The sequence below is a fragment of the Xenopus laevis genome, chromosome 3S (assembly GCF_017654675.1).
Source record: "Xenopus laevis strain J_2021 chromosome 3S, Xenopus_laevis_v10.1, whole genome shotgun sequence".
Lineage (NCBI taxonomy): Eukaryota > Metazoa > Chordata > Amphibia > Anura > Pipidae > Xenopus > Xenopus laevis.
In genome coordinates this window covers 68,945,009-68,968,483 of record NC_054376.1, presented here as the reverse complement: position 1 = coordinate 68,968,483, position 23,475 = coordinate 68,945,009, and the positions used below count along the sequence as shown (strand labels likewise).

The window sequence follows — 23,475 nt, the reverse complement described above, 5'->3', positions numbered from 1 at the left end:
TTGACTCGCACTGTAGGATCAGCCGATTGGTTACTTGCGCGAGTGATTGAGAGGGTGGGGCTAAAGTATCGTGCGTCACTGCTGCGGGTTTGAGAGTGGACTAGAACTTGGCAGCTTCGTGGTCGTATTGACTTCCGGAATCCGTATCAGTAAGTATGGGAAGTGGCAATGGGCTGGATGCATAAAATGACTGTATCTGCAGTGTGATATAAATTGTTGTCTACATTTCTTGCTTTATCTGCAATGCCTTATTTCAGTGATGATATGTTGGTTAGAGATCATTATGGCATCAAATGTTACAATGTATTGTTTAACTAAAACTTAAAAATGTTTTGGATACAGTGAACATTTTGGGGCACATTTACTAAGCTCGAGTGAAGGATTCCAATATAATATACTTCGAATTTCGAAGTATTTTTTTGGGTACTTCGACCATCGAGTAAGCTACTACGACCTTCGACTTCGATTTGAACGAAAAATCGTTTGACTATTCGACCATTCGATAGTCGAAGTACTGTCTCTTTAAAAAATATTTGGACTACATACTTCGGTAGTTTAAACCTACCGAGGTACAATGTTCCCCATCACTTTCCTAAGCTTTTTTTGATCGAAGAAAAATCCTTCGATCGATCGATTAAAATCCTTCGAAACTTTCGTTTTGAAGGATTTTATTGTTCGATCGAACGATTTTTACTTCGATCGATCTAAGTATTTGCGCAAAATCCTTCGAATTCGATGGATTTAACTTCGAGGGTCGAATTCGAGGGTTAATTAACCCTTGATAATCGACCCTTGATAAATGTGCCCCTTTGTGTGTAGCAGTATTAAGAATAATATCCAATGTGGTTTTTAGGAGTTTATTGACAATGATTTTTTTTTCCACTCATGAACAATAAAACACGTGGACGTAACAGCGTGACTACAGAACATTTCTTATCAGTACAGTTTAGTTATTATGTTTGTACTTGTAGGAGCTGACATACTGCACTAACTCTTAATTGTTACACTTCAGTGGTGCAATGCAAACATATTTAGCCCCCTGATCAGTTCCCTCCTTCTACTGAAATAAAAATACTACACTCAAATTGTATTTTCTCTGATATTTTTATTTAAAAAGTATCAACACTTTGATGCATCTATTTTATGTTACTTTTTTCAGTTAGTAAAAAAAATTGAGACAAAATTAAATATGCAAAAATATTTAGTACTTAAAGGGGTTGTTAACTTTTGAGATAACCTTTAGTGTGATGTAGAAAGTGAGATTCTGAGACAATGTGCAATGGTTTTAATTTTTTATTATTTGTGGTGTTTAAGGTATTTAGCTTTTTATTCAGCAGCTCCAGTTTGCATTTTAAGCAATCTGGTAACTAGGGTCCAAATTACCCTAGCAACCATGCATTGATTTGAATAAGAGCCTGGAATATGAATTAGAGAGGGCAGTACATTTGTAGCCATAGCGAGCATTTGTTTTTTAGAAGGGAATCAGCAACGCCTATTTGAGAGGCTGCAAAGAGTCAGAAGAAAAATGCAAATAACTATAAAACTATAAAAAATAAATAATGAAAACCAATTGAAAAGTTGCTTAGAACGTTAACATAATTAAAGTTACCTTAAAGGTGAACCACCTCTTTTAATAGCTTTCTTGGGATCAGATTGAGTATATGCCAGCTTCGCATTCTGTTTGGAAATAGTTTGGGACCGTGTTTAGCTGTATTATTTCTGGGAGGTGATACTGCAGGTGACCAGCTATTTACAACTGCAATTAAATTTGAGGAAGCACATTCCATAAATTGCAGGAATCCTGTTCTAGTCAGCTCTGTAGGCTGTACACATGGATGTACATATTTGCCTAAATTCTGCTTGGTTATATCAAAACATATTACCCTTCTTATTAAATACTAAGTTTTTAATTAATAGAGAATAATAATTAGAACAATATGTCTGGTTGGATTCGTTTTTGTTCACATCTGTTTGTATCACCTCTCCCTTTAAAGAAACTGCACCTGGACAATGGAAAACCATATTTCAGAAGACCCACTTTCCACAGTTTCCAAGGACATCATACTGAAAGAGGAGGTAAAGTACTGCTTTTCAACATGGATATTGAGCATCACACTTAAAAGGGCACCTTTTGGGCAAAATTGTTATCCCCAACCAAAGGTGCAGGCTAATAGAGCCTGCATTCCAGTTGGGGATAACAGTATTTTTTTTCTTAAAAGCTCCCGGTGCGAGCAGCCATGTTGTATCACTCGCATGTGCATAATGCGCATGTTACATCACTTCAAAGCAGGTGCTTATTTTTTTTTAATTATTGGCTTGGTTGCACAAAAAACCTGATGTGCATGCGAGTGACCGGACATGGCTGCTCCCCAAACCGGAATGCGGGCTCTATAAGCCCGCACCTTTGGTTGGGGATAACATTTTTACCTAACACGTACCCTTTAAAGCATAACACATACAAGCAGGTGCAACAATTTCTCTTATCTCCAGGGCCCATTTGGGGTGACTTTGGTTTGTGTTGGCACATTGTCTAACTGTTTTGTATGCAATTTGCTTACATGGATCATGCGGTATAGCCCATAATTACATACCTTTCTCTCTGCATTAACTCTATTGTCGTTTTTAAATAACATGCAGCTAATTTTAGTATGAAGCTCAACCCCTTTTCCTTTCTTCATAGATGGTGATGATCTGCAGCAGCCCATGTGCCACAGGCTTCTATTGCTGCTTTATACTTTGGTCAAGTTTTTTTTCAGTTACCAATATGTTTACTTTATTTACCTTTGTGTTTTAGACCCTCTTGAAGGGGAAGTGGGTACAGCTTGCAGAAACAACATATGTAGATCAAAATGGACAAACCAGGTTAGTCTATGAGTTTCTCATATGAAATGGAAAAACAAGTAGTGCTTATTTACCAAGAATCACTAGGTGCAAAGTGCAGAAAATGGCTGCAACGCACTGTTTTGCACCTTGTACAGTGGGTTGCACCTGCAGACACAATTCTTTGCACACCTCCAATGGGGCACCTCACTTCTAGTACAGTGCTTCCTGTGGTCGGCATCTCTGTATTGAGAGTTGCTCCTGGGTATACCCTGAAATGCCTCCAACTTGAACTTCATTATGATGCACACATTAGGGGGCACCAGGCTGCATTGTAGCTGACGGCTCTTGCACTTGCATCTGGCGCAATCATAAAAAAACCCTAATCTATATTTCAAAGCAGCACAGTATATGACATAGGTTTTATATAATGTTTCAGAACAGACTAGCCCTCTAGTTTACTGTGTGCACAAAGTGTTTTTCCTAATTTCCTGAGCAGTTAATTACTTTTTGTGGGGTTTAATTAAAGGGGTGGTTCACCTTTAAGTTACCTTTTTGTATGTAATAGAATTCTAAGCAACTTATCAATTGGTCTTCATTATTTATTTATTGAAAAAAAAGTTTCCCATAACAGTGTCCCTTTAAAGGAATAGTTCAGTGTGAAAATAAAAACTGTGTAAATAGATAGGCTGTGCAAAATAAAAAATGTTTCTCTTGCCTAGATTGGGGGACACAGGCACCATGGGGATGAAGATCCTGTTGCTTGGAGAAAGGACACTAAAAGGTTAAAGTGGCTCCTCCTCCTCCTCCTGGCTTCATCCCCGCCTACCTCCTCAATCCCCAGTTTTCTTTTAGTGTCCTCAGAAGGAGGATGGACACTTCGTGGCTGGGAGCAATGGTACAGATTTATTCAGTATCATGCCACTACTGGGGGTCAGTGTTTCTCTTCCAGAACCCCTCCAGCCAAGGACTTCTGATCTGAAGATGCTCTATAGCCTTCCCGCTCTACGGAGGCTGCAGGCTGGGGAGCTCCCCCCCCACACTACCCTGGGCACTGGTTCCCGCTCTCCGGAGGCTGCACCAGTAGCCACATCGGAGGGTATGTCTTTTATTGAGCATTCCTGGCTGGCACAAGGAGGTAAGTTAATTCCCTCCTCCCTCCCCCCTTACATGCTGCCTGTCAGCTCTGCAGAAAGGCATTTAGTTTCACTTTCACTGCTATTCTCTCACACAGATTTTCCTAGGCATTTAGTTTCACTTTCACTGCTATTTTCTCACAGAGATTTTCCTAGGCATTTAGTTTCACTTTCACTGCTATTCTCTGACAAAGATTTCCCTAGGCCAGGGATGTCCAAAAGGTAGATGGAATCTACCAGTAGACCTTTAGCTGGTCATCAGTAGATATAAAGACACTGTCAACACACAGTTTGTCTAAATCACCCTCCTGTTTCATGCTTTTTATTTGATATTTATTGATATTTATGTTAAGGCACCATTCCTTCCTACCTTGGTGAATAGGTAGTTACACTTCCCTTACTCTTTCTCTAGGGGATTAACACTTCCCTCTCTCTATGGGACCTACTGTGGGGTTTTTCACTACTTCCCTCTGTCTCCACAGATCGCACTCTAAGGGAGAAGTGGTTCACTCCTCTGGATTCCCCTAATATTCCCCAATATCTTACTTACTGGGTTGCACTACATAGTATAGCCATGACGGGCAGGGCAGATGACCAGTCCCTTCCCAAGCAGGCAACTGCATGTACCAACAATGCAATTTAGTATTTGGCATGGGCTACTTGCAGACCTAAATTTGCTAGTGTTTTGGCTGAGCCAATATGTGAAGCCTGTAAGACTGCAGCAGTCACTGCACAATTACAATCCCACACAGCCCTACCAGCCAGCTCTGCGACAGCTACGGCTAATCAAACGAGCTTGGATTCTGAATTGGTGTGCGCTCTATCTCTAGCGGGTCTACAAAACCTAGCCAGAATTCCAGAGACTCTAGATAATGTCCTACAGCATCTATCTACAGAGCCTCACAGACTGGTCACTCAGCAGTCGGCCACAAAGCGACCTCCCCTTTCCCCACCTGTTTTGCCTGATGAACAGGTAGAGGCATTGGGAAGAGGGACAGATCCTATCCGCAGATGAATAGGATCAGGATACCCCTAGATCACAATGAGAGGTCGAGAGCCTGATTCAGGCACACCCCACCTTTAGCAGAGCGAACCAATAACATTTTCAAGAGGCAAAAGAAGTCTTCTTGTGTCTTTCCAGCCTATGAACAGCTGGGTGACATTGTTAAAGCACAATGGAAAACGCCAGACCATAGAGTCCAATTTTCCATCGCTTTACTCAAACTTATCCTTTTACTTTACAGACCTTGGTCTTCACCCCCAGCAGTGGACCCACCGGTCTCTAAATTGTCAAAGACCACCACCATTCCAGTAGTCGATGCGGCTTCCTTTAACGATCCTATCGACAAACGTCTTGAGGGTTTCTGCAAGTCGATTTTTACAGCAGCAGGCAGAACTCTACGACCTATTATTGCCACCCCATGGGTATCCAGGTCAATGGAAGTTGGGTGGAACAGGTGGCCCAACTCATGGCTCAGAAGACCCCTCCACAGACCTCTTTCTAGCTCCGATAGCGGACACAAATACATAAATTTGCGTAGCAGTCCTGGACGCGGCTAAGCTCGTCACAAGGGCTTCGGCATAATCCATTGCAGCCAGACGTTTCCTTTGGCTAAAAAAAAAAAAAAAAAAAAAAAAAAACTGGTCAACAGATCTTACCTTGAAGTGGTCTCTGCTTGGTCTCCCATTCTCGGAAAAAAAAAAAAAAAAAAAACTTTTTGGTGCTGAACCGAGAAGGAAAGTTCTCAAGCTACAGAGCCAGAGGTCCCAACATGAAAAGCAACAAGCTCCGACCCGCCCCAGATTCCAGTCAAGGCAGAGCACTTCTTGGTCAGGAAGCAGAGCAGCACCTAAGCCCGCACGGGACAAACAGCCTCCGCATGAGGAGGTGCCCACCCCTGAAAGCTAAACCCTTTGGCGGACGCTTAAGTCACTTTCGGGAGGTGTGACGGCATAGAGTACTGGAACCCTGGGTCCTACAGATCATTTCTATCTCATAGAATTCGCTCAGCTACCTCCGAGGTGATTTTCCATATCAAGGCTCCCTACCACAGAACCCAGGCACTCAGCTTTCCATGGGGTTCCACACGCCCTGACTACCTCCGCGGTAGTAATGGCGGTCCCTCAAGGGTAAAAGGGGCTTCGGTTTCTACTTAAACCTGTTTATAGTACCCAAAAAGGATGGATCTTTTCACCTGGTGCTAGACCTAAAGGCACTAAACGACCATGTAAAGAAGCACCACTTCAAGATGGAATCCATCCAGTCAGTCCTAATGTCCCTGGACATAGAGGATTTCAGGGCGGTGATCGACATCAAAGATGCATACCTGCATGTCCCCATACATCCCAACCACCACTGGGTCCTTCACTTTTCAGTGGCAGGAGAACATTGGCAATCCCTGGGACTCCCCTTCAGACTATCCTTCGCGCAAAGGCTATTCACAAAGGTCATGGCTGCGGCTCTAGAGGACCTGCGACTGCAGGGAGTGAGTGTCATACCATACCTGGACGACCAACTGGTAAAGGCCCGTTCCATGGCACTGGCCACAACTCATCTCCAGACACTAATGCTGTTACCGTGGCAGATAAACTTCCAAAAATCTCGATTCATACCTTCCCAGAGTACAGAATATTTAGGGCTTGATCTAAATTCTTCATTGGGAAGAGCCTTCCTTCCCCAATCCAAGATCACCTCCATGCAGGGGCTCCTGTCATCTCTGCAGAAAATGGATCAGGTACCTTTAAGGTTGCCATGAGAGTGCTAGGGACTATAGTGTCATCCTGCGATTCCATATGCGCAGCTCCACACCAGAGCCATGCAGAGCCTTACTCCAACACCAGAGGAGGAACTGAGCGAACCTAAACTGCAGGATTCCCCTATCAGATCTAGTTTGAACCTCTATCAGTTGGTGGCTTTGACCAACAACACTTCCGTCAGGAAAACCCTTCCCCAATCACCAGTGGACAGTCATCACAACAGTTGCCAGTCTACAAGGTTGGGGAGAAGTATTGGGAGACCTAACAGTACAGGGACGTTGGTCACAGGAAGAACTACTCCCCATCAACATCCTGGAATTAAGAGCAATCTACCTGTCATTGCTCCAATTGTCAGGCAGACTTCAAGATCTACCTGTAAGAATACAGTCAGGCAATGTGACAGCGTTGGCTTACATCAACCACCAAGGAGGCACCAGGAGTCAAGCTGCCCTCGCAGAGGCACAGCAAATTCTTCTGTGGGTGTAAAACACAGTACCAGCTATCTCCGCAGTATCCCTGGAGTGGACAACTGGATAGCAGATTTTCTCAGCCGAGAGACCTTAGATCAGGGAGAGTGGAGCCTACACCCAGAGGTTTTTTCAACTGATTCTGGCAAGGCGGGGCACTCCGGAAGTAGACTTAATGGCATCCAGGTACAACAACAAGCTTACGAGGTTCTTCACAAGAAGCAATGACCCTCTGGCCCTAGCATGGACACACTGGTGGTTCCGTGGCAGTTTCACCTAGCATATGTCTTCCCACCACTGGCACTTCTACCAAGGGTAATCAAGAAGGGTAGAAACAGTTGTAGTGGCACCCTACTGGCCACACCACACTTGGTTCGAAGAGCTCATAAGTTCATCAGTGGACGCACCATTCCACCTTCCAGACAGAATGGATCTGTTATCTCAGGGACGGATCCTTCACCTGAGTTCACCATGGCTGGATTTAACGGCATGACACTTGCAGCCATAATCCTAGCCCGATCAGGAGTTCCAAAAAAGGCCATACCGACCTTACTAAGGGCCAGAAAGCCCGTCTTCGCACGCATCTACCACAGGGTATGGAGGACATTCATATCCTGGTGTAAATCTAAAGCCAAAGACCCACAGTCCTGGGATGAAAGTAGCCTATTGTTATTCCTTCAGGAGGGTTTAGAAATAAGGGCTGGCACTCAGCTTACTGAATGTTCAGGTATCAGCCTTATCTACCCTTTTTCAGCAGCAGCAGCTTGCAATGCTGCCCAACATCAAGACCTTCCTACAGGGAGCATTGAGGATGATACCTCCATACCGTCATACAATCCCTCCCTGGGATCTCAATAGGGTACCTTCTGTATTGCAGGAGCAACCGTTCGAGCCATCGGCTCAATTCTATTAACTCTGCTGACTCTTCAGGTAGTTTTCTATTAGCCATCACTTTGGCTAGACTAGTTTCAAAACTAGCAGCTCTATCTTGTTGTCCACCATTTTTGATTTTTTACAAGGACAAGGCGGTGTTGAGACCTACCTTGGATTCTTCCTAAGGAGTTCCATCTTAACCAGGACCTACTGGTTCCTTCATTTTGTCCTGAACAAAAAACAAATTTGGAACAGTTACATATGTAGATGTGGTTCGTTCTCTCAGAACATACACCAGGGCTACCAAGAGTAGAAGGAAGCTAGACAACCTCTTTGTCTTACCAGAAGGACCACGGAAAAGCCTTAAGGAGGTACGAGGTAAGGCCACACCCTTCCGGGTTCAGCTCATTCTACTTCTTCACTCAGTCCTTCTTGGGTGGTTCCTCTCCAGGCTTCAGCAGAACAGGTCTGTAGGGCTGCATTGTGGTCATCCACACACACCTTTTCCAAATTCTACAAGCTGCATACATTCGCCTCAGCCGAAGTGAGCTTCGGCAGGAAAGTGTTGCAGGTGGTTATTCCCTGAACACTAGGGGTAAAAAGTCCCGCCCTCATGGGTAGCTTTGGGACGTCCCCATGGTGCCTGTGTCCCCCAATCTAGGCAAGAGAAAAATAGATTTTTGTACTTACCGTTAAATCCTTTTCTCTTGTCCTACATTGGGGGACACAGGCCTTCCCTCCCTGTATTAGTTCATGTTAATATTGATCAGGTAATATCTTATATAATTTTTGTTGTTCAAATACCAACAATTTCAAACAGCAGGTGGTTCATACCGTGCTTAGCTTGCATTGGGGAGGAGCTCCTTCTCTTCACATGGGCAATTGGTAGGGCTCGTCATCTCTTCTTCGGTCAGAAAACTGAGGATTGAGGAGGTAGGCGGGGATGAAGCCCAGAGCAGGAGGAGGAGGAGCCACTTTAACCTTTTAGTGTCCTTTCTCCAAGCAACAGGATCTTCATCCCCATGGTGCCTGTGTCCCCCAATGTAGGACAAGAGAAAAGGATTTAACGGTAAGTACAAAAATCTATTTTTCTAATATAGTTAGTTAGCCAAAAAGGTAATGTATAAAGGCTGGAGTGAACAGATGTCTAATAAAACAGCCATAATCCAACTTCCTGCTTTTCAGCTCTATAACTCTGAGTTAGTCAGCGACTTGAAGGGGGGCCACATGGTACATTTCTGTTCAGTGAGTTTGTAATTGATCCTCAGCATTCAGCTCAGATTCAATGAGCAACAGAAATGACCCATGTGGCCCCCCCTCAAGTCTCTGATTGGTTACTGCCTGGTAACCAGGGCAACCAGTCAGTGTAAACCAAGAGAGCTGAAAAGTAGTGCTCTGACTGACTTGTTATACATCCAGTCACTCCAGCCTTTATACATTACATTTTTGGCTAACTAACTATATTAGAAACATTTTTTATTTTGCACAGCCTATCTATTTACCCAGTTTTTATTTTTACACTGAACAATTCCTTTAAAGAATAAGTAAACTTGTTTCTTTAAATCTCTAAAATTGCTCTAAATAGTGCCCAGAATAACATACCTTTTTCCCTGAATTTAGTCTAAATCACAAGATGCTCATTTCAACTACTTCATGGTGTAGTGTGAAGCTCTGCTTTCTTTTATTTTCTGGGTTCTCCCTCTCTCTGACTGTGAAGACAGACAAAGAGGTGTCTACTGCACACCCTTTAGTTACCTCTTCAGAGAGAGAGAGAGAGAGAGAGAAAGAGAGAGCGCACAGGAAAAGGGGATGAGCTTAATGCTAGGCCAGGAACTAGCTGAAATTAGCTGCATGTGATGGCATGAGACTGAATGAAGGGAAAAAGATACGTTATTTTGGGAGCTGCTTAGGGGGATTTTAAAAATGAAAGGCTTACTTATGGTATGTACATTCAGACAGCATTATATGAACAAAATTGTCTAAACTCTATTCTATTTTATTTGAAGTTCATCAGTTGAGCATTCTGGCCTTTTTGCGAACAGGCCCAGGACCTGCACTTCATTCCAAACCCATCCCTTCATATACACTTATAAGTATTCAAAAGTATTTTGCTCACCCATTCTGTAGGGGGGCACAGCTGCAGCCACCCATAGTCCTTACCTTGAGGCATCCACCAAAACGCCAATACAGGCTTCCATACCAGATCATGGATTCAGAAAAAGGTGGTTTAAAATCTCATATTGTATTTTAGGTTCCATTGAAGCAAATCTTTGTTTTCAAGCTGTAAATGCCCAGGGAGACCTATTCTATACCCTGAATAGAGAGTTTTCTTATATCACCCCCATTACATATTTCAAAATGCTCAGCTACAGTTTCCCCGACTTTTGGCTTTATAATGCAAAATTATTGTTACCCTAACTTTTAGGACGCACATGTAAGCTCCACAGTGCAACTTCTGTCCTATGTCTCTTAGAACGTGGCTGTATATTTACTACAATATTTGTCTTCCATATCTATACTGTTACTATTGTAAAATTTATAAAAGTAGACCGATATACTTCTTAAAAGTGCACAGTTAAACTTTTCTTACATTCCCCCATAAAATATTGTCATATGACTTTTTTGGTTGTTCATCTGTCCATGTCTGGTTTCTCCACTGATAACCTCAGGGTAGGTTAGGCATTTTTAATATACTCTCTAGATAACACAGGACACTCATTTGAGGAAATACTTATAATTTTAGAAAACTTTGGGACACCCCTGTACTACAGTATTAGAAGTGGCTGGCAAATTGTCCATTACAGTATTGTAAATTTGCCTTTGTATTCTTAGCATCACCAATGCATCATCTGCTCTGTTTCTGTAAAAAAATATTTTTAAGTAATCGTTTGTTTTTATTTTGTATGTGTATCTTTGATGTTATGAGCATTTCAGTTGTATTGTTAAAAATATTTATTGCGGCATTTTCTAATTTAAATAAAATAGAGTATTGCCTAAGTTCAACGTAGCTGTCACAGTTTCAAAGGCATACTTTATATGGAATTTAATTTTAAGAGCTCAGTAAACCGGAATAACCTATATGTCACTTACCTTAGAACCTGGGAAACTGTAAAACGAACAACGAGAGTTGAAGGAAGTTTGGCTGATGGTAAGTTGACGAGGGACACTTTTATGCATTAGAAGAACTTTTTATTTAAAGGAGGCATAAACCTTACAAAGCAATGTAGCTTAACTCAGATGGTACTGGACTGTAGCTTCCAGCATTAAGAAGCATATTATTGAGGATTAAAGGAGAACTAAAGCTTAACTAGAGAAGTAGCTAGAAATGTTTTGGGCTTCTGTACCAGCCCAAGGCAACCACAGCCCTTTAGCAGTAAAGATCTGTGGCTCCAAAGATGCCCCAGTAGCCCCCCATCTTCTTTTCTGCTGATTCACTGCACATGCTCTGTGCTGCTGTCACTTACTGAGCTTAGGGACCCACTCACAATACACAGTACACATAGAATAGAAATGTCACAATATAAGGCTGATTAGTAATTAATACAGATAATTACTACATGGCAGCACAGAAACCAGTGCAATTGGCATCAGCATTTAATAATCAGCTGTGTAGCATCAGCTTATATTACAGGCCAGCCTCATTTTCTGCATGATAATTTGTGATGACCCCTAAGCTTAGCTTCTCAACAGCTACTCAGAGCCCACTGAGCATGTGAGTGTCACAGACACTTCCCCAGATGGTGACCCCCTTTGACAAGTTTGAAGTCCTGGATCATTGCTGCTATTGATAAGCTGAAAATTCAGGCTGGTGCAGTATATAAAATATGGCATTTTTGGCCATAGTCATTTTAAGGGTTTAGTTCTCCTTTAACGCAAGATGGGACTGTACTCTAGCAACTGTAAAGGTTAAAATTTAAAACAACACTGCAACATAAAAAGTTTTCTTCCAGCGGCAGCATTTTAAATTCTGTAAAATTTTTTTATCTTCTTTGTTTCATACTTTCATTTAAAACACATTAAACACATTTAGGTGTTTTAAACAACTAAATCTCCCTTCTGAAATTTTTATTGCAGTGATACAAATAGCATAGTACCTTAGAAGTGTTGTAATTCATGGATTAGCCTTTTACACGTATTCATTTTTTATTTTTCTATAGGTGTAGCAATAATACCTGTCTTACAGAGAACTTTGCACTATGAGTGTATGGTGCTCATCAAACAGTTCCGACCACCAATGGGCTGTTACTGTCTGGAATTTCCTGCAGGTTTGTATTTATTTCATAGTTAAGCTACAATGCTTAGTTCTTGTTAATGAGACTTTTAATGAAAAAAAAATAGGTGGTAGGGCTTGACCAGATTGTAACCCACAGAAAACATTTTTGGGCTACATTTGCTTCCCTCTTTAAAACAGAATTTTACAAACACAAATGACTGTTTCTGTGACCATCTTACAGTTGTCCATATATAATAGAAAGTTCATGGTTGTACTTGCATTTTTTTTTTGTTTTCTTACATTTTATACAATGTACTGGTCCAATTACTTCAAAATTTAATTGTACCAGGATTTCTTGACTATGAAAGGAACAAAAGAGGACAGCCCTTTAGTAAACTGAAAGCACATTGCTTCTTTCATAATCTCACCAACGATGCCATATATTTCGCCACATAAAGATTTGCAGTTATATATTCTACAAGTTATGTTTTAATTTGTTATCATGTACAGTAATTTGCCTTTTGATTTAAGTTAATGTCTGTATATCAATAATATTTTTGATTTGTTATGCTTTGTTAAAATGGTTTACTTTAAATGTATCTTTAAATATGGGCCCTTGTTACCGTGATTCCAGGAATTGTGGTAACACACTTGTACACATGTTACAAGTTAAAGGGAATCCTTAATGCTGCCCATTTTTAAGAATTGCACATTATGCTCTAATTAGGTACTGGTGAAAATTAGTAGCATTGTTTTGCATTCAGCAAAATACAGAAACACAGGGGAAAATTGTAAAAAAAAATGCAACATGCCTTTCTTGACCTAAGTAACTGTTCTGTTTTCCTTGATGGTTTTGTATTAGGACTCATTGATGAAAATGAAAGTCCACAACAAGCAGCTCTGCGGGAGCTTGAGGAAGAGACTGGGTACAAAGGAGAAGTCATAGAATGCTCCCCAGGTATACAGGGCTCTCCATTTAGTGCTATCTCTGTGACATATTTCTTCGTATCATGTATAGAGTGATATTCTGAGATAATTTGTATTTTTTTTTTTTTTTTTATTATTTGTAGTTTTTGATTTATTCAGCTTTTTATTCAGCAGTTTTCCAGTTTGCAGTTACAGCAATCATATCTAGAAAAGGTACATCTAAAAAAAAACTGGACTTTTAGATTTACCTATAAATTGTTATAGCAATCAGTTTGCTTGGGTCCAAATTCCCCTAGCAACCATGCACTGATTTGAATGATAGACTGGAACATGAATAGGAGATGCCTGAATAAAAAGATGAGTAATAAAAAGTAGCAATAACAATAAATATTACAGAACACTGGTTTTAGATGGGGTCAGGAACCCCCATATGAGAGTCAGAAGAAAAAGGCAAATACCGTATATACTCGTGTATAAGCCGACCCGCGTATAAGCCTAATTTTTTTACCTAATTTTACCTATGAAACCCAGAAAAACGTATTGACTCACGTATAAGCCTAGACACAATTTAGAAAAGTCTCAGAAATATCAAACAGTCGGTTTAATGTTAAAAATCAAGCCATGATGCTTAAAACATTAATTCATAAAAACAAGCACAAGTTTAAAAAAAAATGTAATTTTTATGAATAACCTGTTCCATGAATTTCAAAGGCCCCAGTGTATCTTGGAGACTATTGGCCCCATTCCTCCGCACTTTGATTGGCCAGGCAGCAGCTAGTCGTACCCACCTCATAACAAAGGGAACAAACATCCCAACAGATCCACTCAATAGCTGAGCCACATATATAAATAAAATACAGGTGCTAATAGCAGCAGTGATGTTACCAGTACAAAGAGGCTCTGCCCTGAGCTCTGTTAACCACTCAACCCCCAGCGTTCTACTGACAGCAGAGGATTGTGGGAATTGTAGTTAACTGAGTCGCCTTACTCGAATCGCTTCCAAATCTCTACGCCCGCAGTGTCCGGTCCCAAACCCGATCGATTTACTCACCGCAGCTCCCGGTCGTTCTCTCCCCCAGACCTCGAACCTCAGCACAGCTGACTTCCGCCTCCAATCTGCGTCATCGTTACGTAACATCTCCCGTATGCCAGAGAAAGGCATGCCGGGAGGAGTAGTTTTAGCTCTGCCCGAAGGGAATTGCGGCTTGTGCGCAGGCGCGGCTGAGAGAAACAGGAAGTAGTTGAGAGTAAGGGGAGACTGAAGGCAAAGAGTAGCAGGTACTGGGGTGGGTTTGTTGGTGGGACGGAGGAGGGTTTAAAGGACCAGATGAAGAGCGGGGACACTAGTACTTATATACATACCGTATATGTCACTCATAAATAAGTCATTGGGTTTAGCGCTGTCCATGAACCACGTGATGTCCCTGGGTAGAACATAGGCAGGACGCAGTGTCTTAGAGGGACGCGTTGCCATGGAACCTCTCTCTCTTACTGCCTCTCACCGCGCTGACCCGCGTATAAGCCGAGGTAGGATTTTCAAGCACATTTTGGGTGCTGAAAATCTCGGCTTATACGCGAGTATATACGGTAATTGAAAATCTATAAAAAAAAATATAATGAAGACCAATTGAAAAGTTGCTTATAATCTGCCATTCTATAACATACTAAATGTTAGTTTAAAGGTGAACAGCCATTTTAATGCAAGACATTGTGAGCAATTTACAGAACTCAAATTTTCTTATGTTGATTCACCATAAAGGTGGCCATGCACAGGGAGATCTGCTCGTTTGGCGATGTCGCCAAACAAGCTGATTTCTCCTCAATATGCCCACACTGAAGGAAGCGATATTGAGCTGATCCGATCGTGGGCCCTAGGGCCCAACGATCGGATCAGAATGGAGGCCAAACGGGCGGTTGGATCGAAGGACCACATCAACCAAAAGATGCTGCTAATCCGACGGGATTTTTTAAACTGTCCGATCGGCATCTGGCCGATTTTCGGCCAGATATCGATCAGGCACGCCCCTCGGATGGCCCACCACACGGGCCAATAAGATGCCGACTTGGTCTGATGGCAGCTTTTATCGGCCCGCGTATGGGGCCCTTAACCCAAGTTATGATTGTTAATAAATCTGCACCCACGGTTTGTTGGGCTAAGCAACATCTGTTTGACAACTGTTATGTGAAAAAAATTGCCATAACTTTGGCACCTCCAGATTTTGACCTGGAAATTACCTAAACTCAACGTGTGAGATTACAGATTGCCACACAAAAACTCACACACTTTCTATTCATTTCTATGGGTTTTTAATAGGGTATTTATAAATGGGTGAAATTTAACCTACTTAAAAGAGATTTTATATTTTTGTTTCCTTTAGTTTCTTGCTTGGATCCTGGATTATCTAATTGTACAACATATGTTGTTACTGTACATATAAACGGGGATGACCTTGTAAATAACAAACCTAAACCCAAACTTGGTAAGTCTATAAAAAGACCCTAGAATTCTGTTCTAAAGAACGTACACATGTGTCAACTGATATGCTTGAGACCCTGGGGTTTTCCAGATAAAGGGTTTTAAGTAATTTGGAGCACTATGTGGCTGTGGCACACTTGACACTAAATCAACTCGTCTTTTCAGTTTTGATATCTAATTATTAGTAAATAGAATGTATAAATGGCTGCAATGTACTCTAGTCTCTAATTTTTTTTATACATATTTGCTGGTTTAACACTGCATACAATCCACTGCTTAAATTTGTCACTTTTCTTCCCTCCTTTAATATTCAGCGGATGGAGGTATGAAATTCATTTATTTTTATTATTTAAAATATACAAATCAGTTATTTTTCTATCTAAATTTTTGATTGTTTATTTCTAGAATTTGCTGAAACAATTCTGCTTCCCAGGATGGAACTGCGCAAGTGTATTGACGGTATGTGTTTTTTTTTTTTAACTCTCAATTATATGAATTATATCTACAAAATTATTTAGCCACTACTGTATATAGCTTGATAAAAAAACGTTGCTGTGATGCCCTAAGCTGAAATAAAGGCTTTTTAAACATAAAGATTTTCAGTCTGGTGCTGTTCTGCAAACAAAGGTCATCGTGATATCAGTGGAAAGTGGCCACTAGGGATGGGCGAATTTTTTTTCCTTGTTTTGCCTCTGAATTGACGCCCATAGACTTGCATGGCGTCGTGCGACAAAAAAAAAAAGACGCGCGTCAAAACAAATTCACCACGTGGCAAATTTTTTTTGACGCCCATAGACTTTAATGGGCGTCGGCGACATTTCGCGGTGGCGAATTGTTGACGAAACGGGTCAAATTCACCCATTCCTAGTGGCCACTGAGGAACGTGCACCAATTCTCTAAAGGAGAGATAATCGATGTGCCGACTTCTTTTCCAAGAAGCCACTACTGTATATAGACAAAGGGGATCACTAGGCTGACCGTTTTTCCTAAATAAACAATAGTATTGATGATGCTTGCTGACAGTATTTTTTATCATTTTATGCTAGGAGCATTTCCTGGGGGTATTTTTAGTTTTCCTAGGAAAAATATACATTGTTTTCTTCAGGATAACCACAGCTTTCATATTCTGCTTGTGTAATTACACTTCTGCACCCAGATATAGGCTTGTAAGTATCTGTACAATTAAGATATTTCATATTTTTTGACACATATTAGAAACAGATTTTATTCCACAATGACAAAATGACAGGTGGTTTGAGAAGCCATGTGTTGTGGAAATGTATGATTTGTATAGGTAAAAAAACTCCCAGCAGTACACTATCTTATTTTCAAAGTACCACTACAGAAACCTCCATTCTTTTGAATTCAATTCCACTGACCTTAGGTTTACCCCAGGTAACCATACATTTTTTTGAAGGTACATATTCTAATGAATTCAAAATTGGTAAAATTAGTAAATTTATATTTATACTCCAAACAACCCAACTGCAGTACCATTGTCATTAAATGCCCTAAATGTGAATGGCAGGGGTCCATTGTACAGTTTAGTAACAATTTTGTAATGTTTGCTTGCAATCCTGTTTAACAACCTGACTTGTAATAACCTGACTCTTATTGTTACAGAACTTGTGGCAAAGGAGAAGCTTGTGGTGGATGCTAGAGTATATACATATGCTTTAGCCCTGGAGCATGCTGTAGCAAAGCCTTTTGAGCTTCCATTCCTAAAGTGTTAGCACTGCTAACATATATATTGCTTCTGGATAGAGTCAAATAATTAAGATCTGTAAACTGAACAACATTCCCTAAATACAAAGTAAAATGGACTAATAGAATAAACATAAACTGGAAATGCTTTGTTTTTCCTTTTAAAACCCCAGAACATTTAAGTAACATAAAGGATCTAAAACTGCTATGGTCAAAGTTTGTATTTCACAGTGTTTCTAGTGCTAAGCATTTTACCATATTGTTTATTTTCCTTTCTTATAGTTCTCTCTCCATTGGTTTATAACAAAGAGAAAAACATATAGATGAAAATGTATACAAAGCTGTGTCCCAGTGAGTTGCTGTCTGTGTATAGGGGTTCTGCACTGCATAGAGCTGTTGTAAGTTTATCTTGTAAAGCAGAGTTAGGTGCTAATATGGTAATGTAATAATTCATAAATGAAAAAACTATTTGCATAAATAAGGAATTACCATTTCTCTAGAACATTCTTCATTAGACCGTTCTATATATGCAAATTTTAATTGTACATAGTATATTTTTAAGGCCTGATCAAGTAATTTCATTATATACAGTACATATTGCAATGGTGTTAAAATGTGCTCACTTTTTTCACTTACAGATGGGCTGCTAAATACTTTTGCAGATACACAAAATCTGTTAAAATGTTACAAAGGAAACATTTTTGAATTACACGCATGTTAATAACTTGTATTACATTTTTTTTATAAATGTTCTGTTAAGGGAGAATGAAAGGCATCACTCCAGTGATGCTAATGACTTACTAAAACTAAGCTTAGCTCCTTAGCCTACTTTTCTCCCAAGTGTGGTGCTTCTAAATTGTGCTAGTTTAACAGGTAATCCCTGGGTGAGAGTATACACTGTACAGAACGTCACTAGTTTTGGTATTGTGCATGCATACAGCATCACCAGGTGTAGGGTATGCCTGGGAAAGTGAAAACTTATCACTGTGTGCTCAGATAAAAAGTAACCTTGGTTGGTACTGTTATTTAAAAAGACATATGCCAGCCAAGAATAGGAATTGAGCAACTAACATCCCTGGGAGGTATCTAATAACTTGGACCTTCCCAGTTACATTCTCCTTCATTCAGATTTTGCCCAACCTAGAAGCAGATGTACCAAGTGTGCCCAATGTGGTACTCATGTATGTGTTGTTGGTGGCTTGTGGACTAGTCTATACACTGCATAAGCTTACCAAAGCAGAAAGGTGAGTCATCAAGTACCCATATGATGACTATTTTTCCAAAAAGCCACTGGCATAAAACCAATGTTTACATTTTAATTTTGGGCTTGATTACTATCCCATTTATACTTCAATACTGTAAACCATAGCAAACAGAGCATGCATGTAATATACAAAGATCATTAAAGACTTATTTCTAGAACTAAATTAGAAAGCCAATTGGACTGGGGTTTCTATGCATATTATACTGTATATATTTAAATATTCTAGGCCTCAAGAATGATCAAACACAAGAGTCCTCTGCACTCAACCCATTATCAATATATTTAAGACAGCGACATTTTGTGCATACTGCTACTAAAAAATGCCTTACCCTTTAAACAAAACAGGGATTGTTTGTCCATATATTGCAATATATTTAAGCTGGCCAACTACGTCAAAGTCATCCCATATCTGGCCAGTCCTATGCTCAATTTTCATCTGATTCATTAAGAATTCTATGGTTTAATTATACATTTTATAAAAGGGACGAATAGGTTTTACCTGCAACTTACTTAAGTTGCAGGTAAAACCTATTCGTCCCTTTTATAAAATGTATAATTAAACCATAGAATTCTTAATGAATCAGATGAAAATTGAGCATAGGACTGGCCAGATATGGGATGACGTAGTTGGCCAGCTTAAATATATTGCAATATATGGACAAACAATCCCTGTTTTGTTTAAAGGGTAAGGCATTTTTTAGTAGCAGTATGCACAAAATGTCGCTGTCTTAAATATATTGATAATGGGTTGAGTGCAGAGGACTCTTGTGTTTGACTATATGTATTTTGTGATCACAGCCTCATTGCACCCCCGCCAAATGGTTTTAAAAAATAGTGGTGAGCAAAACTTTCCTTTGTTTCTCAAGAATGATCAGTCCGTTGCAGTCACCCATTACAGATTTCATGCTTTTCTTTTTTTCTTTGAGTTTGTCCTTCTAGTATTATATCATGGAACAAGAATGTATGATGACCCAGACTGAACGAGTTTTAGCAATAAGTGATTCATGACACACCTAAAAATCAGCCTCCAACTATTTACAGATCATTCTATGGGGGTTATGTAATAAAAGGCACTAACTGTGCCTAGGAGCAGTAACCCATAGCGACGAATCAGCAGGTAGCATGTACTGGTCACTTGTTTCAAAGCAAACATCATATTGGTTGCTATGGATTACTGCTCCTGGGCAAATTTAGTGCCTTGTATTACATATGGGGGTATGTATCTGATATTAGTTTAGATAAGAACTGTACTTGATAATGTTTTTAATACTTGTTTATGGCTTTTTATGCTCAGTTGTGAATATCAGTTCACCACAATCATTTAATTCTTCCTAGTCTAGTCCACAGGCCATATAGTATTCATTTATGAAAGAACATTTGTCTACTTGGAGGTTGTCAGCAGTCCTTTACACTTGTATGACCTTTATTGTCTCATTGTTTAAAAGGATTACGCACTGTAAAAAGTTTAGCCTCAGGAAGATTAATTATGAACATGAAACTGCCTTAAATATACAATGTTCTAACTACAGAAATGGTTTAATTATGTGTATTAAATGTTCTTCTATTTGTGTGAGATTTAGGCTATGTTACTCAGCGGTGCAGTTAGTAGTGTTACGACCTAAGCAGTATGCATGAGTTACTGTTCCTACAACTGGCTCATTTAGCTTTGTCTTGGGTAAAAATGTTCCTTCTAGAGAATTTTAAGCATTTATAAAACTGAACATGTTGCATCCTCAGGGCACATTTGCTATATAAGAGCAAACTACTAACAATAGCTGAATTAAGCTTTATAAATGACAAGTTTTACAATAAATATTGTTTAAACTGACATTTTTTACATTATATATTTTATTATTTCTTTGTTGTGTGACCTCATTAAATGCTATGACTCACATTATTTACTTTAAGGGCCAAAATATATTCTCCCTAACCATAGGTGCTGGCTAATAGAGCCTGCACTCCAGTTGGGGGTAATGTTATTTTTTTTAAATGCCATCCACACTGGGAGTGCCAACAGCTGCCCAGGGCACCAATATACATTCACCAGACATATACTTTGGGGATGAAGGGCCCATCTGTAACCTGTAAGCATCTTCCCAGCAGAGGCAGTTATGCAAATGCTGCAGTGGTAGAACCGCTCATCCCAAGCAATGCACACTTATTATTTGAAAATCATTTGAAAAAATCTGTACCATATTTTTAGTAGTGTAGTTTTGCACGTATTTCATATAAAAATGTAATTACCTCACTGTAACTTCTTTACCCCCTTTTCTCATACTCCCATTGTTGACTTTTTACAGCATCTTTTTACAGCAACTCTTTTGCCCTGCCTTTTCAGCACTTTGCCATCCCTGCCCCACTCAAAACCAATGATCAGACACTCAATTTGTATTGCTAGATCAAAGCTAATTAAATCTGGTGAAAAAAATCGGACTATTTCTTCTATAAATCTTATCTGTACCAGATTGCAAATTAGGGGCAGGGAGGGAAATTGTGTGACTTTTTGTCACAAAACAAGGAAGTAAAAAATGTTTTCTCCTTCCCACCCCTAATTTGCATATGCAAATTAGGATTCGGTTCGGTATTTGCCAAATCTTTTGTGAAGGATTCGGGGGTTTGGCCGAATACAAAATAGTGGATTCGGTGCATCTCTAATTCTTAGAAACAGTAGTTTTCTGTAATTTCATCTCACAGCAAACCTAGGACAGATAAAAGTAAAGGTTGCCATAGACGCACAGATAATATCATACAAAACGAATTTTCGTACGATATTTGGTGCATGTATGGTGGGAAAAGGGCCGACCGATATCGGCAGAAGACTTTCATATCGGTCGGCTTGTTGATCGGTCTTGAAGGAAAATTTTGATTTGGTGCCTTTGAAGGCACCTGAACATCGTCCATAAGAGTTTGTAAAGAAAGGAGACCATAAACTGTTAATCCCAACAGTTTCTGAGTAATAGTAAATAGTAAAGCAACTATGGCAGTAGATGAAGCATAAAATTATTTGGAGTGCTTCTTCCTGCCTTGACAACCTTGCTCTAATTTTAAGGATTCAGATTAGGTTTGTTAATAACCATGTTTTCTAGAAGATTCAGTGTTTTGCATACCTAATATAAAGTGAAGCATAATGAATATAAGTATAAAAAAATCACAATGAAATCATGCAATATCATGAACCAAAAACAATAATAATAGTAAATACCTTGAAGCAATTAAAAATTAATTCCTAGAAGCAGGCATGTATTCTATTGAATCATATTTAATTGTTTCAGTTGCCAAATACATAACTAGTTTAAATTTTCTGATCATAGCAGTATTTATAATGTAGCTTATAGGAAAAATTTTCGACATCATCCTCTTTGTGCATCTCAATAGGTTATAAAATATTGCATATATACACTGCTGGCATTGGCATACGCTAGCTTTTCTGAATAAAAATAAATGATTTGCTTGTGTAGGAAATATAATATGACGCGCAGTAGGCTAGTTTGTATTTCATTTTAATACCAGAAAAGTTACTGTAAACTTCGATTTGCTTAAAGAGAATGTAAAGTTTGTGCTTCTTATGTTAACGAAACTGATCAACTTGCTTCAGATTTTGTTCATTCATCACTCTACCACAAACTGTTGTGCAGCATCTTCTTCAATTTGGCATTAATTGTACAAGCAAAATGAAGTCAATAATACCAAAAATCTTACTTTCAACTGTCATAGGCTTTTTTGAGTCACAAATACTACTCCAAATTCAATATATGTGGCACAGAACAACAACTCTGGAATTATTTTTTTTACAATTTTAATTTTTACAATCTTTCTTCAGTTTTCTTTTACACCATCTTGTGAATAAAATCCCTGCTACTTAAATAAAGAACTTTTTCTGTTTTCTTTTGGGATTAACAGAAGCACTATTTTGCATCTAGGGACTCAAGATGGATATATCCTAAACATCAGAAACATCCCAGGAGACAAAGCTGGATGAATTACCTAAAGGGCTAATTGAGGGTTGTGGGTGGGTTTCAAGTTGTTACTCTCCCCAAAATTAATTACGTTTTTTCCAAGCCCAACTGTAGCATGGTAGAATGGGACAAAATTAGTTGTTCTAAAAGTGGCATTCTTTATTGATGCTACATTATAAATGTAGTCCAAAAGATCAGATCAACATTAACAAGCTGCTTTTACTCTTCACTTTACATACTGATGCCCCGGCGAATGAACAATATACATAATACATATTAATATATATATATATATATATATATATATATATATATATATATATATATATATATATATATATATATATATATATATATATATATATATATATATATCAGGATCGTCTGGCCACCAGGCCACACACCGATTGACTAAAACTATCTAAATCTTGAAGTTGACTCCAAGATCTTGATAAAGTATATATTGTAAATTATACATGTATCCTTATAAATGGTTCTTAGTAATGTCATCAGTTATAAACGGAGCTTAGTGATGTCATTTTTGTCACAGGACTCACTAAAACTTGTGTATTATAATAAATAAAGTACCCCTTCTTGGAAAATATGAGGAGATTAGAAGTAACCTCAAAGTTCCATGACCTGTATATGGTCATGGAACTCCTCTGTGACTTATAATATCCTTATATTTTACAATAGGGGGTAGTTTATTCACTATATATATATATATATATATATATATATATATATATATATATAATATATATATATACACACACTACCAATACTAAACTGTGTAGACCTTTAGGTTATAAATGTATTGTAATTGCTACTTCTTATTACTCATCTTTCTATTCAGGTCTCTCCTATTCTTATTCAAATCAA

The 23,475-nt window shown here is 39.2% G+C and overlaps 1 protein-coding gene across 1 annotated transcript; it reads left to right on the top strand.

The window, feature by feature from the left end:
- Nucleotides 1-10: 10 nt before the first annotated feature.
- nudt5.S (nudix hydrolase 5 S homeolog) lies at nucleotides 11-18,406 on the top strand. The gene is made up of 10 exons (XM_018255725.2): nucleotides 11-149; nucleotides 1,995-2,076; nucleotides 2,795-2,862; nucleotides 11,149-11,201; nucleotides 12,211-12,318; nucleotides 13,129-13,224; nucleotides 15,572-15,673; nucleotides 15,984-15,992; nucleotides 16,075-16,128; nucleotides 17,293-18,406. The coding sequence occupies exons 2-10, from the start codon at nucleotides 2,011-2,013 to the stop codon at nucleotides 17,400-17,402; spliced, it is 666 nt and encodes a 221-aa protein (XP_018111214.1). The 5' UTR covers nucleotides 11-149; nucleotides 1,995-2,010; the 3' UTR covers nucleotides 17,403-18,406.
- The last annotated feature ends 5,069 nt before the right edge of the window (nucleotides 18,407-23,475 follow it).

Excerpts from the sequence above, each read along its gene's own strand:
- nudt5.S (XM_018255725.2), top strand. The coding sequence starts at position 2,011 with ATGGAAAACCATATTTCAGAAGACCCACTTTCCACAGTTTCCAAGGAC. Across the intron at positions 2,077-2,794 it reads ACATCATACTGAAAGAGGAG|ACCCTCTTGAAGGGGAAGTG; the intron begins GTAAAGTACTGC and ends TTTGTGTTTTAG. Across the intron at positions 2,863-11,148 it reads GATCAAAATGGACAAACCAG|AACCTGGGAAACTGTAAAAC; the intron begins GTTAGTCTATGA and ends CACTTACCTTAG.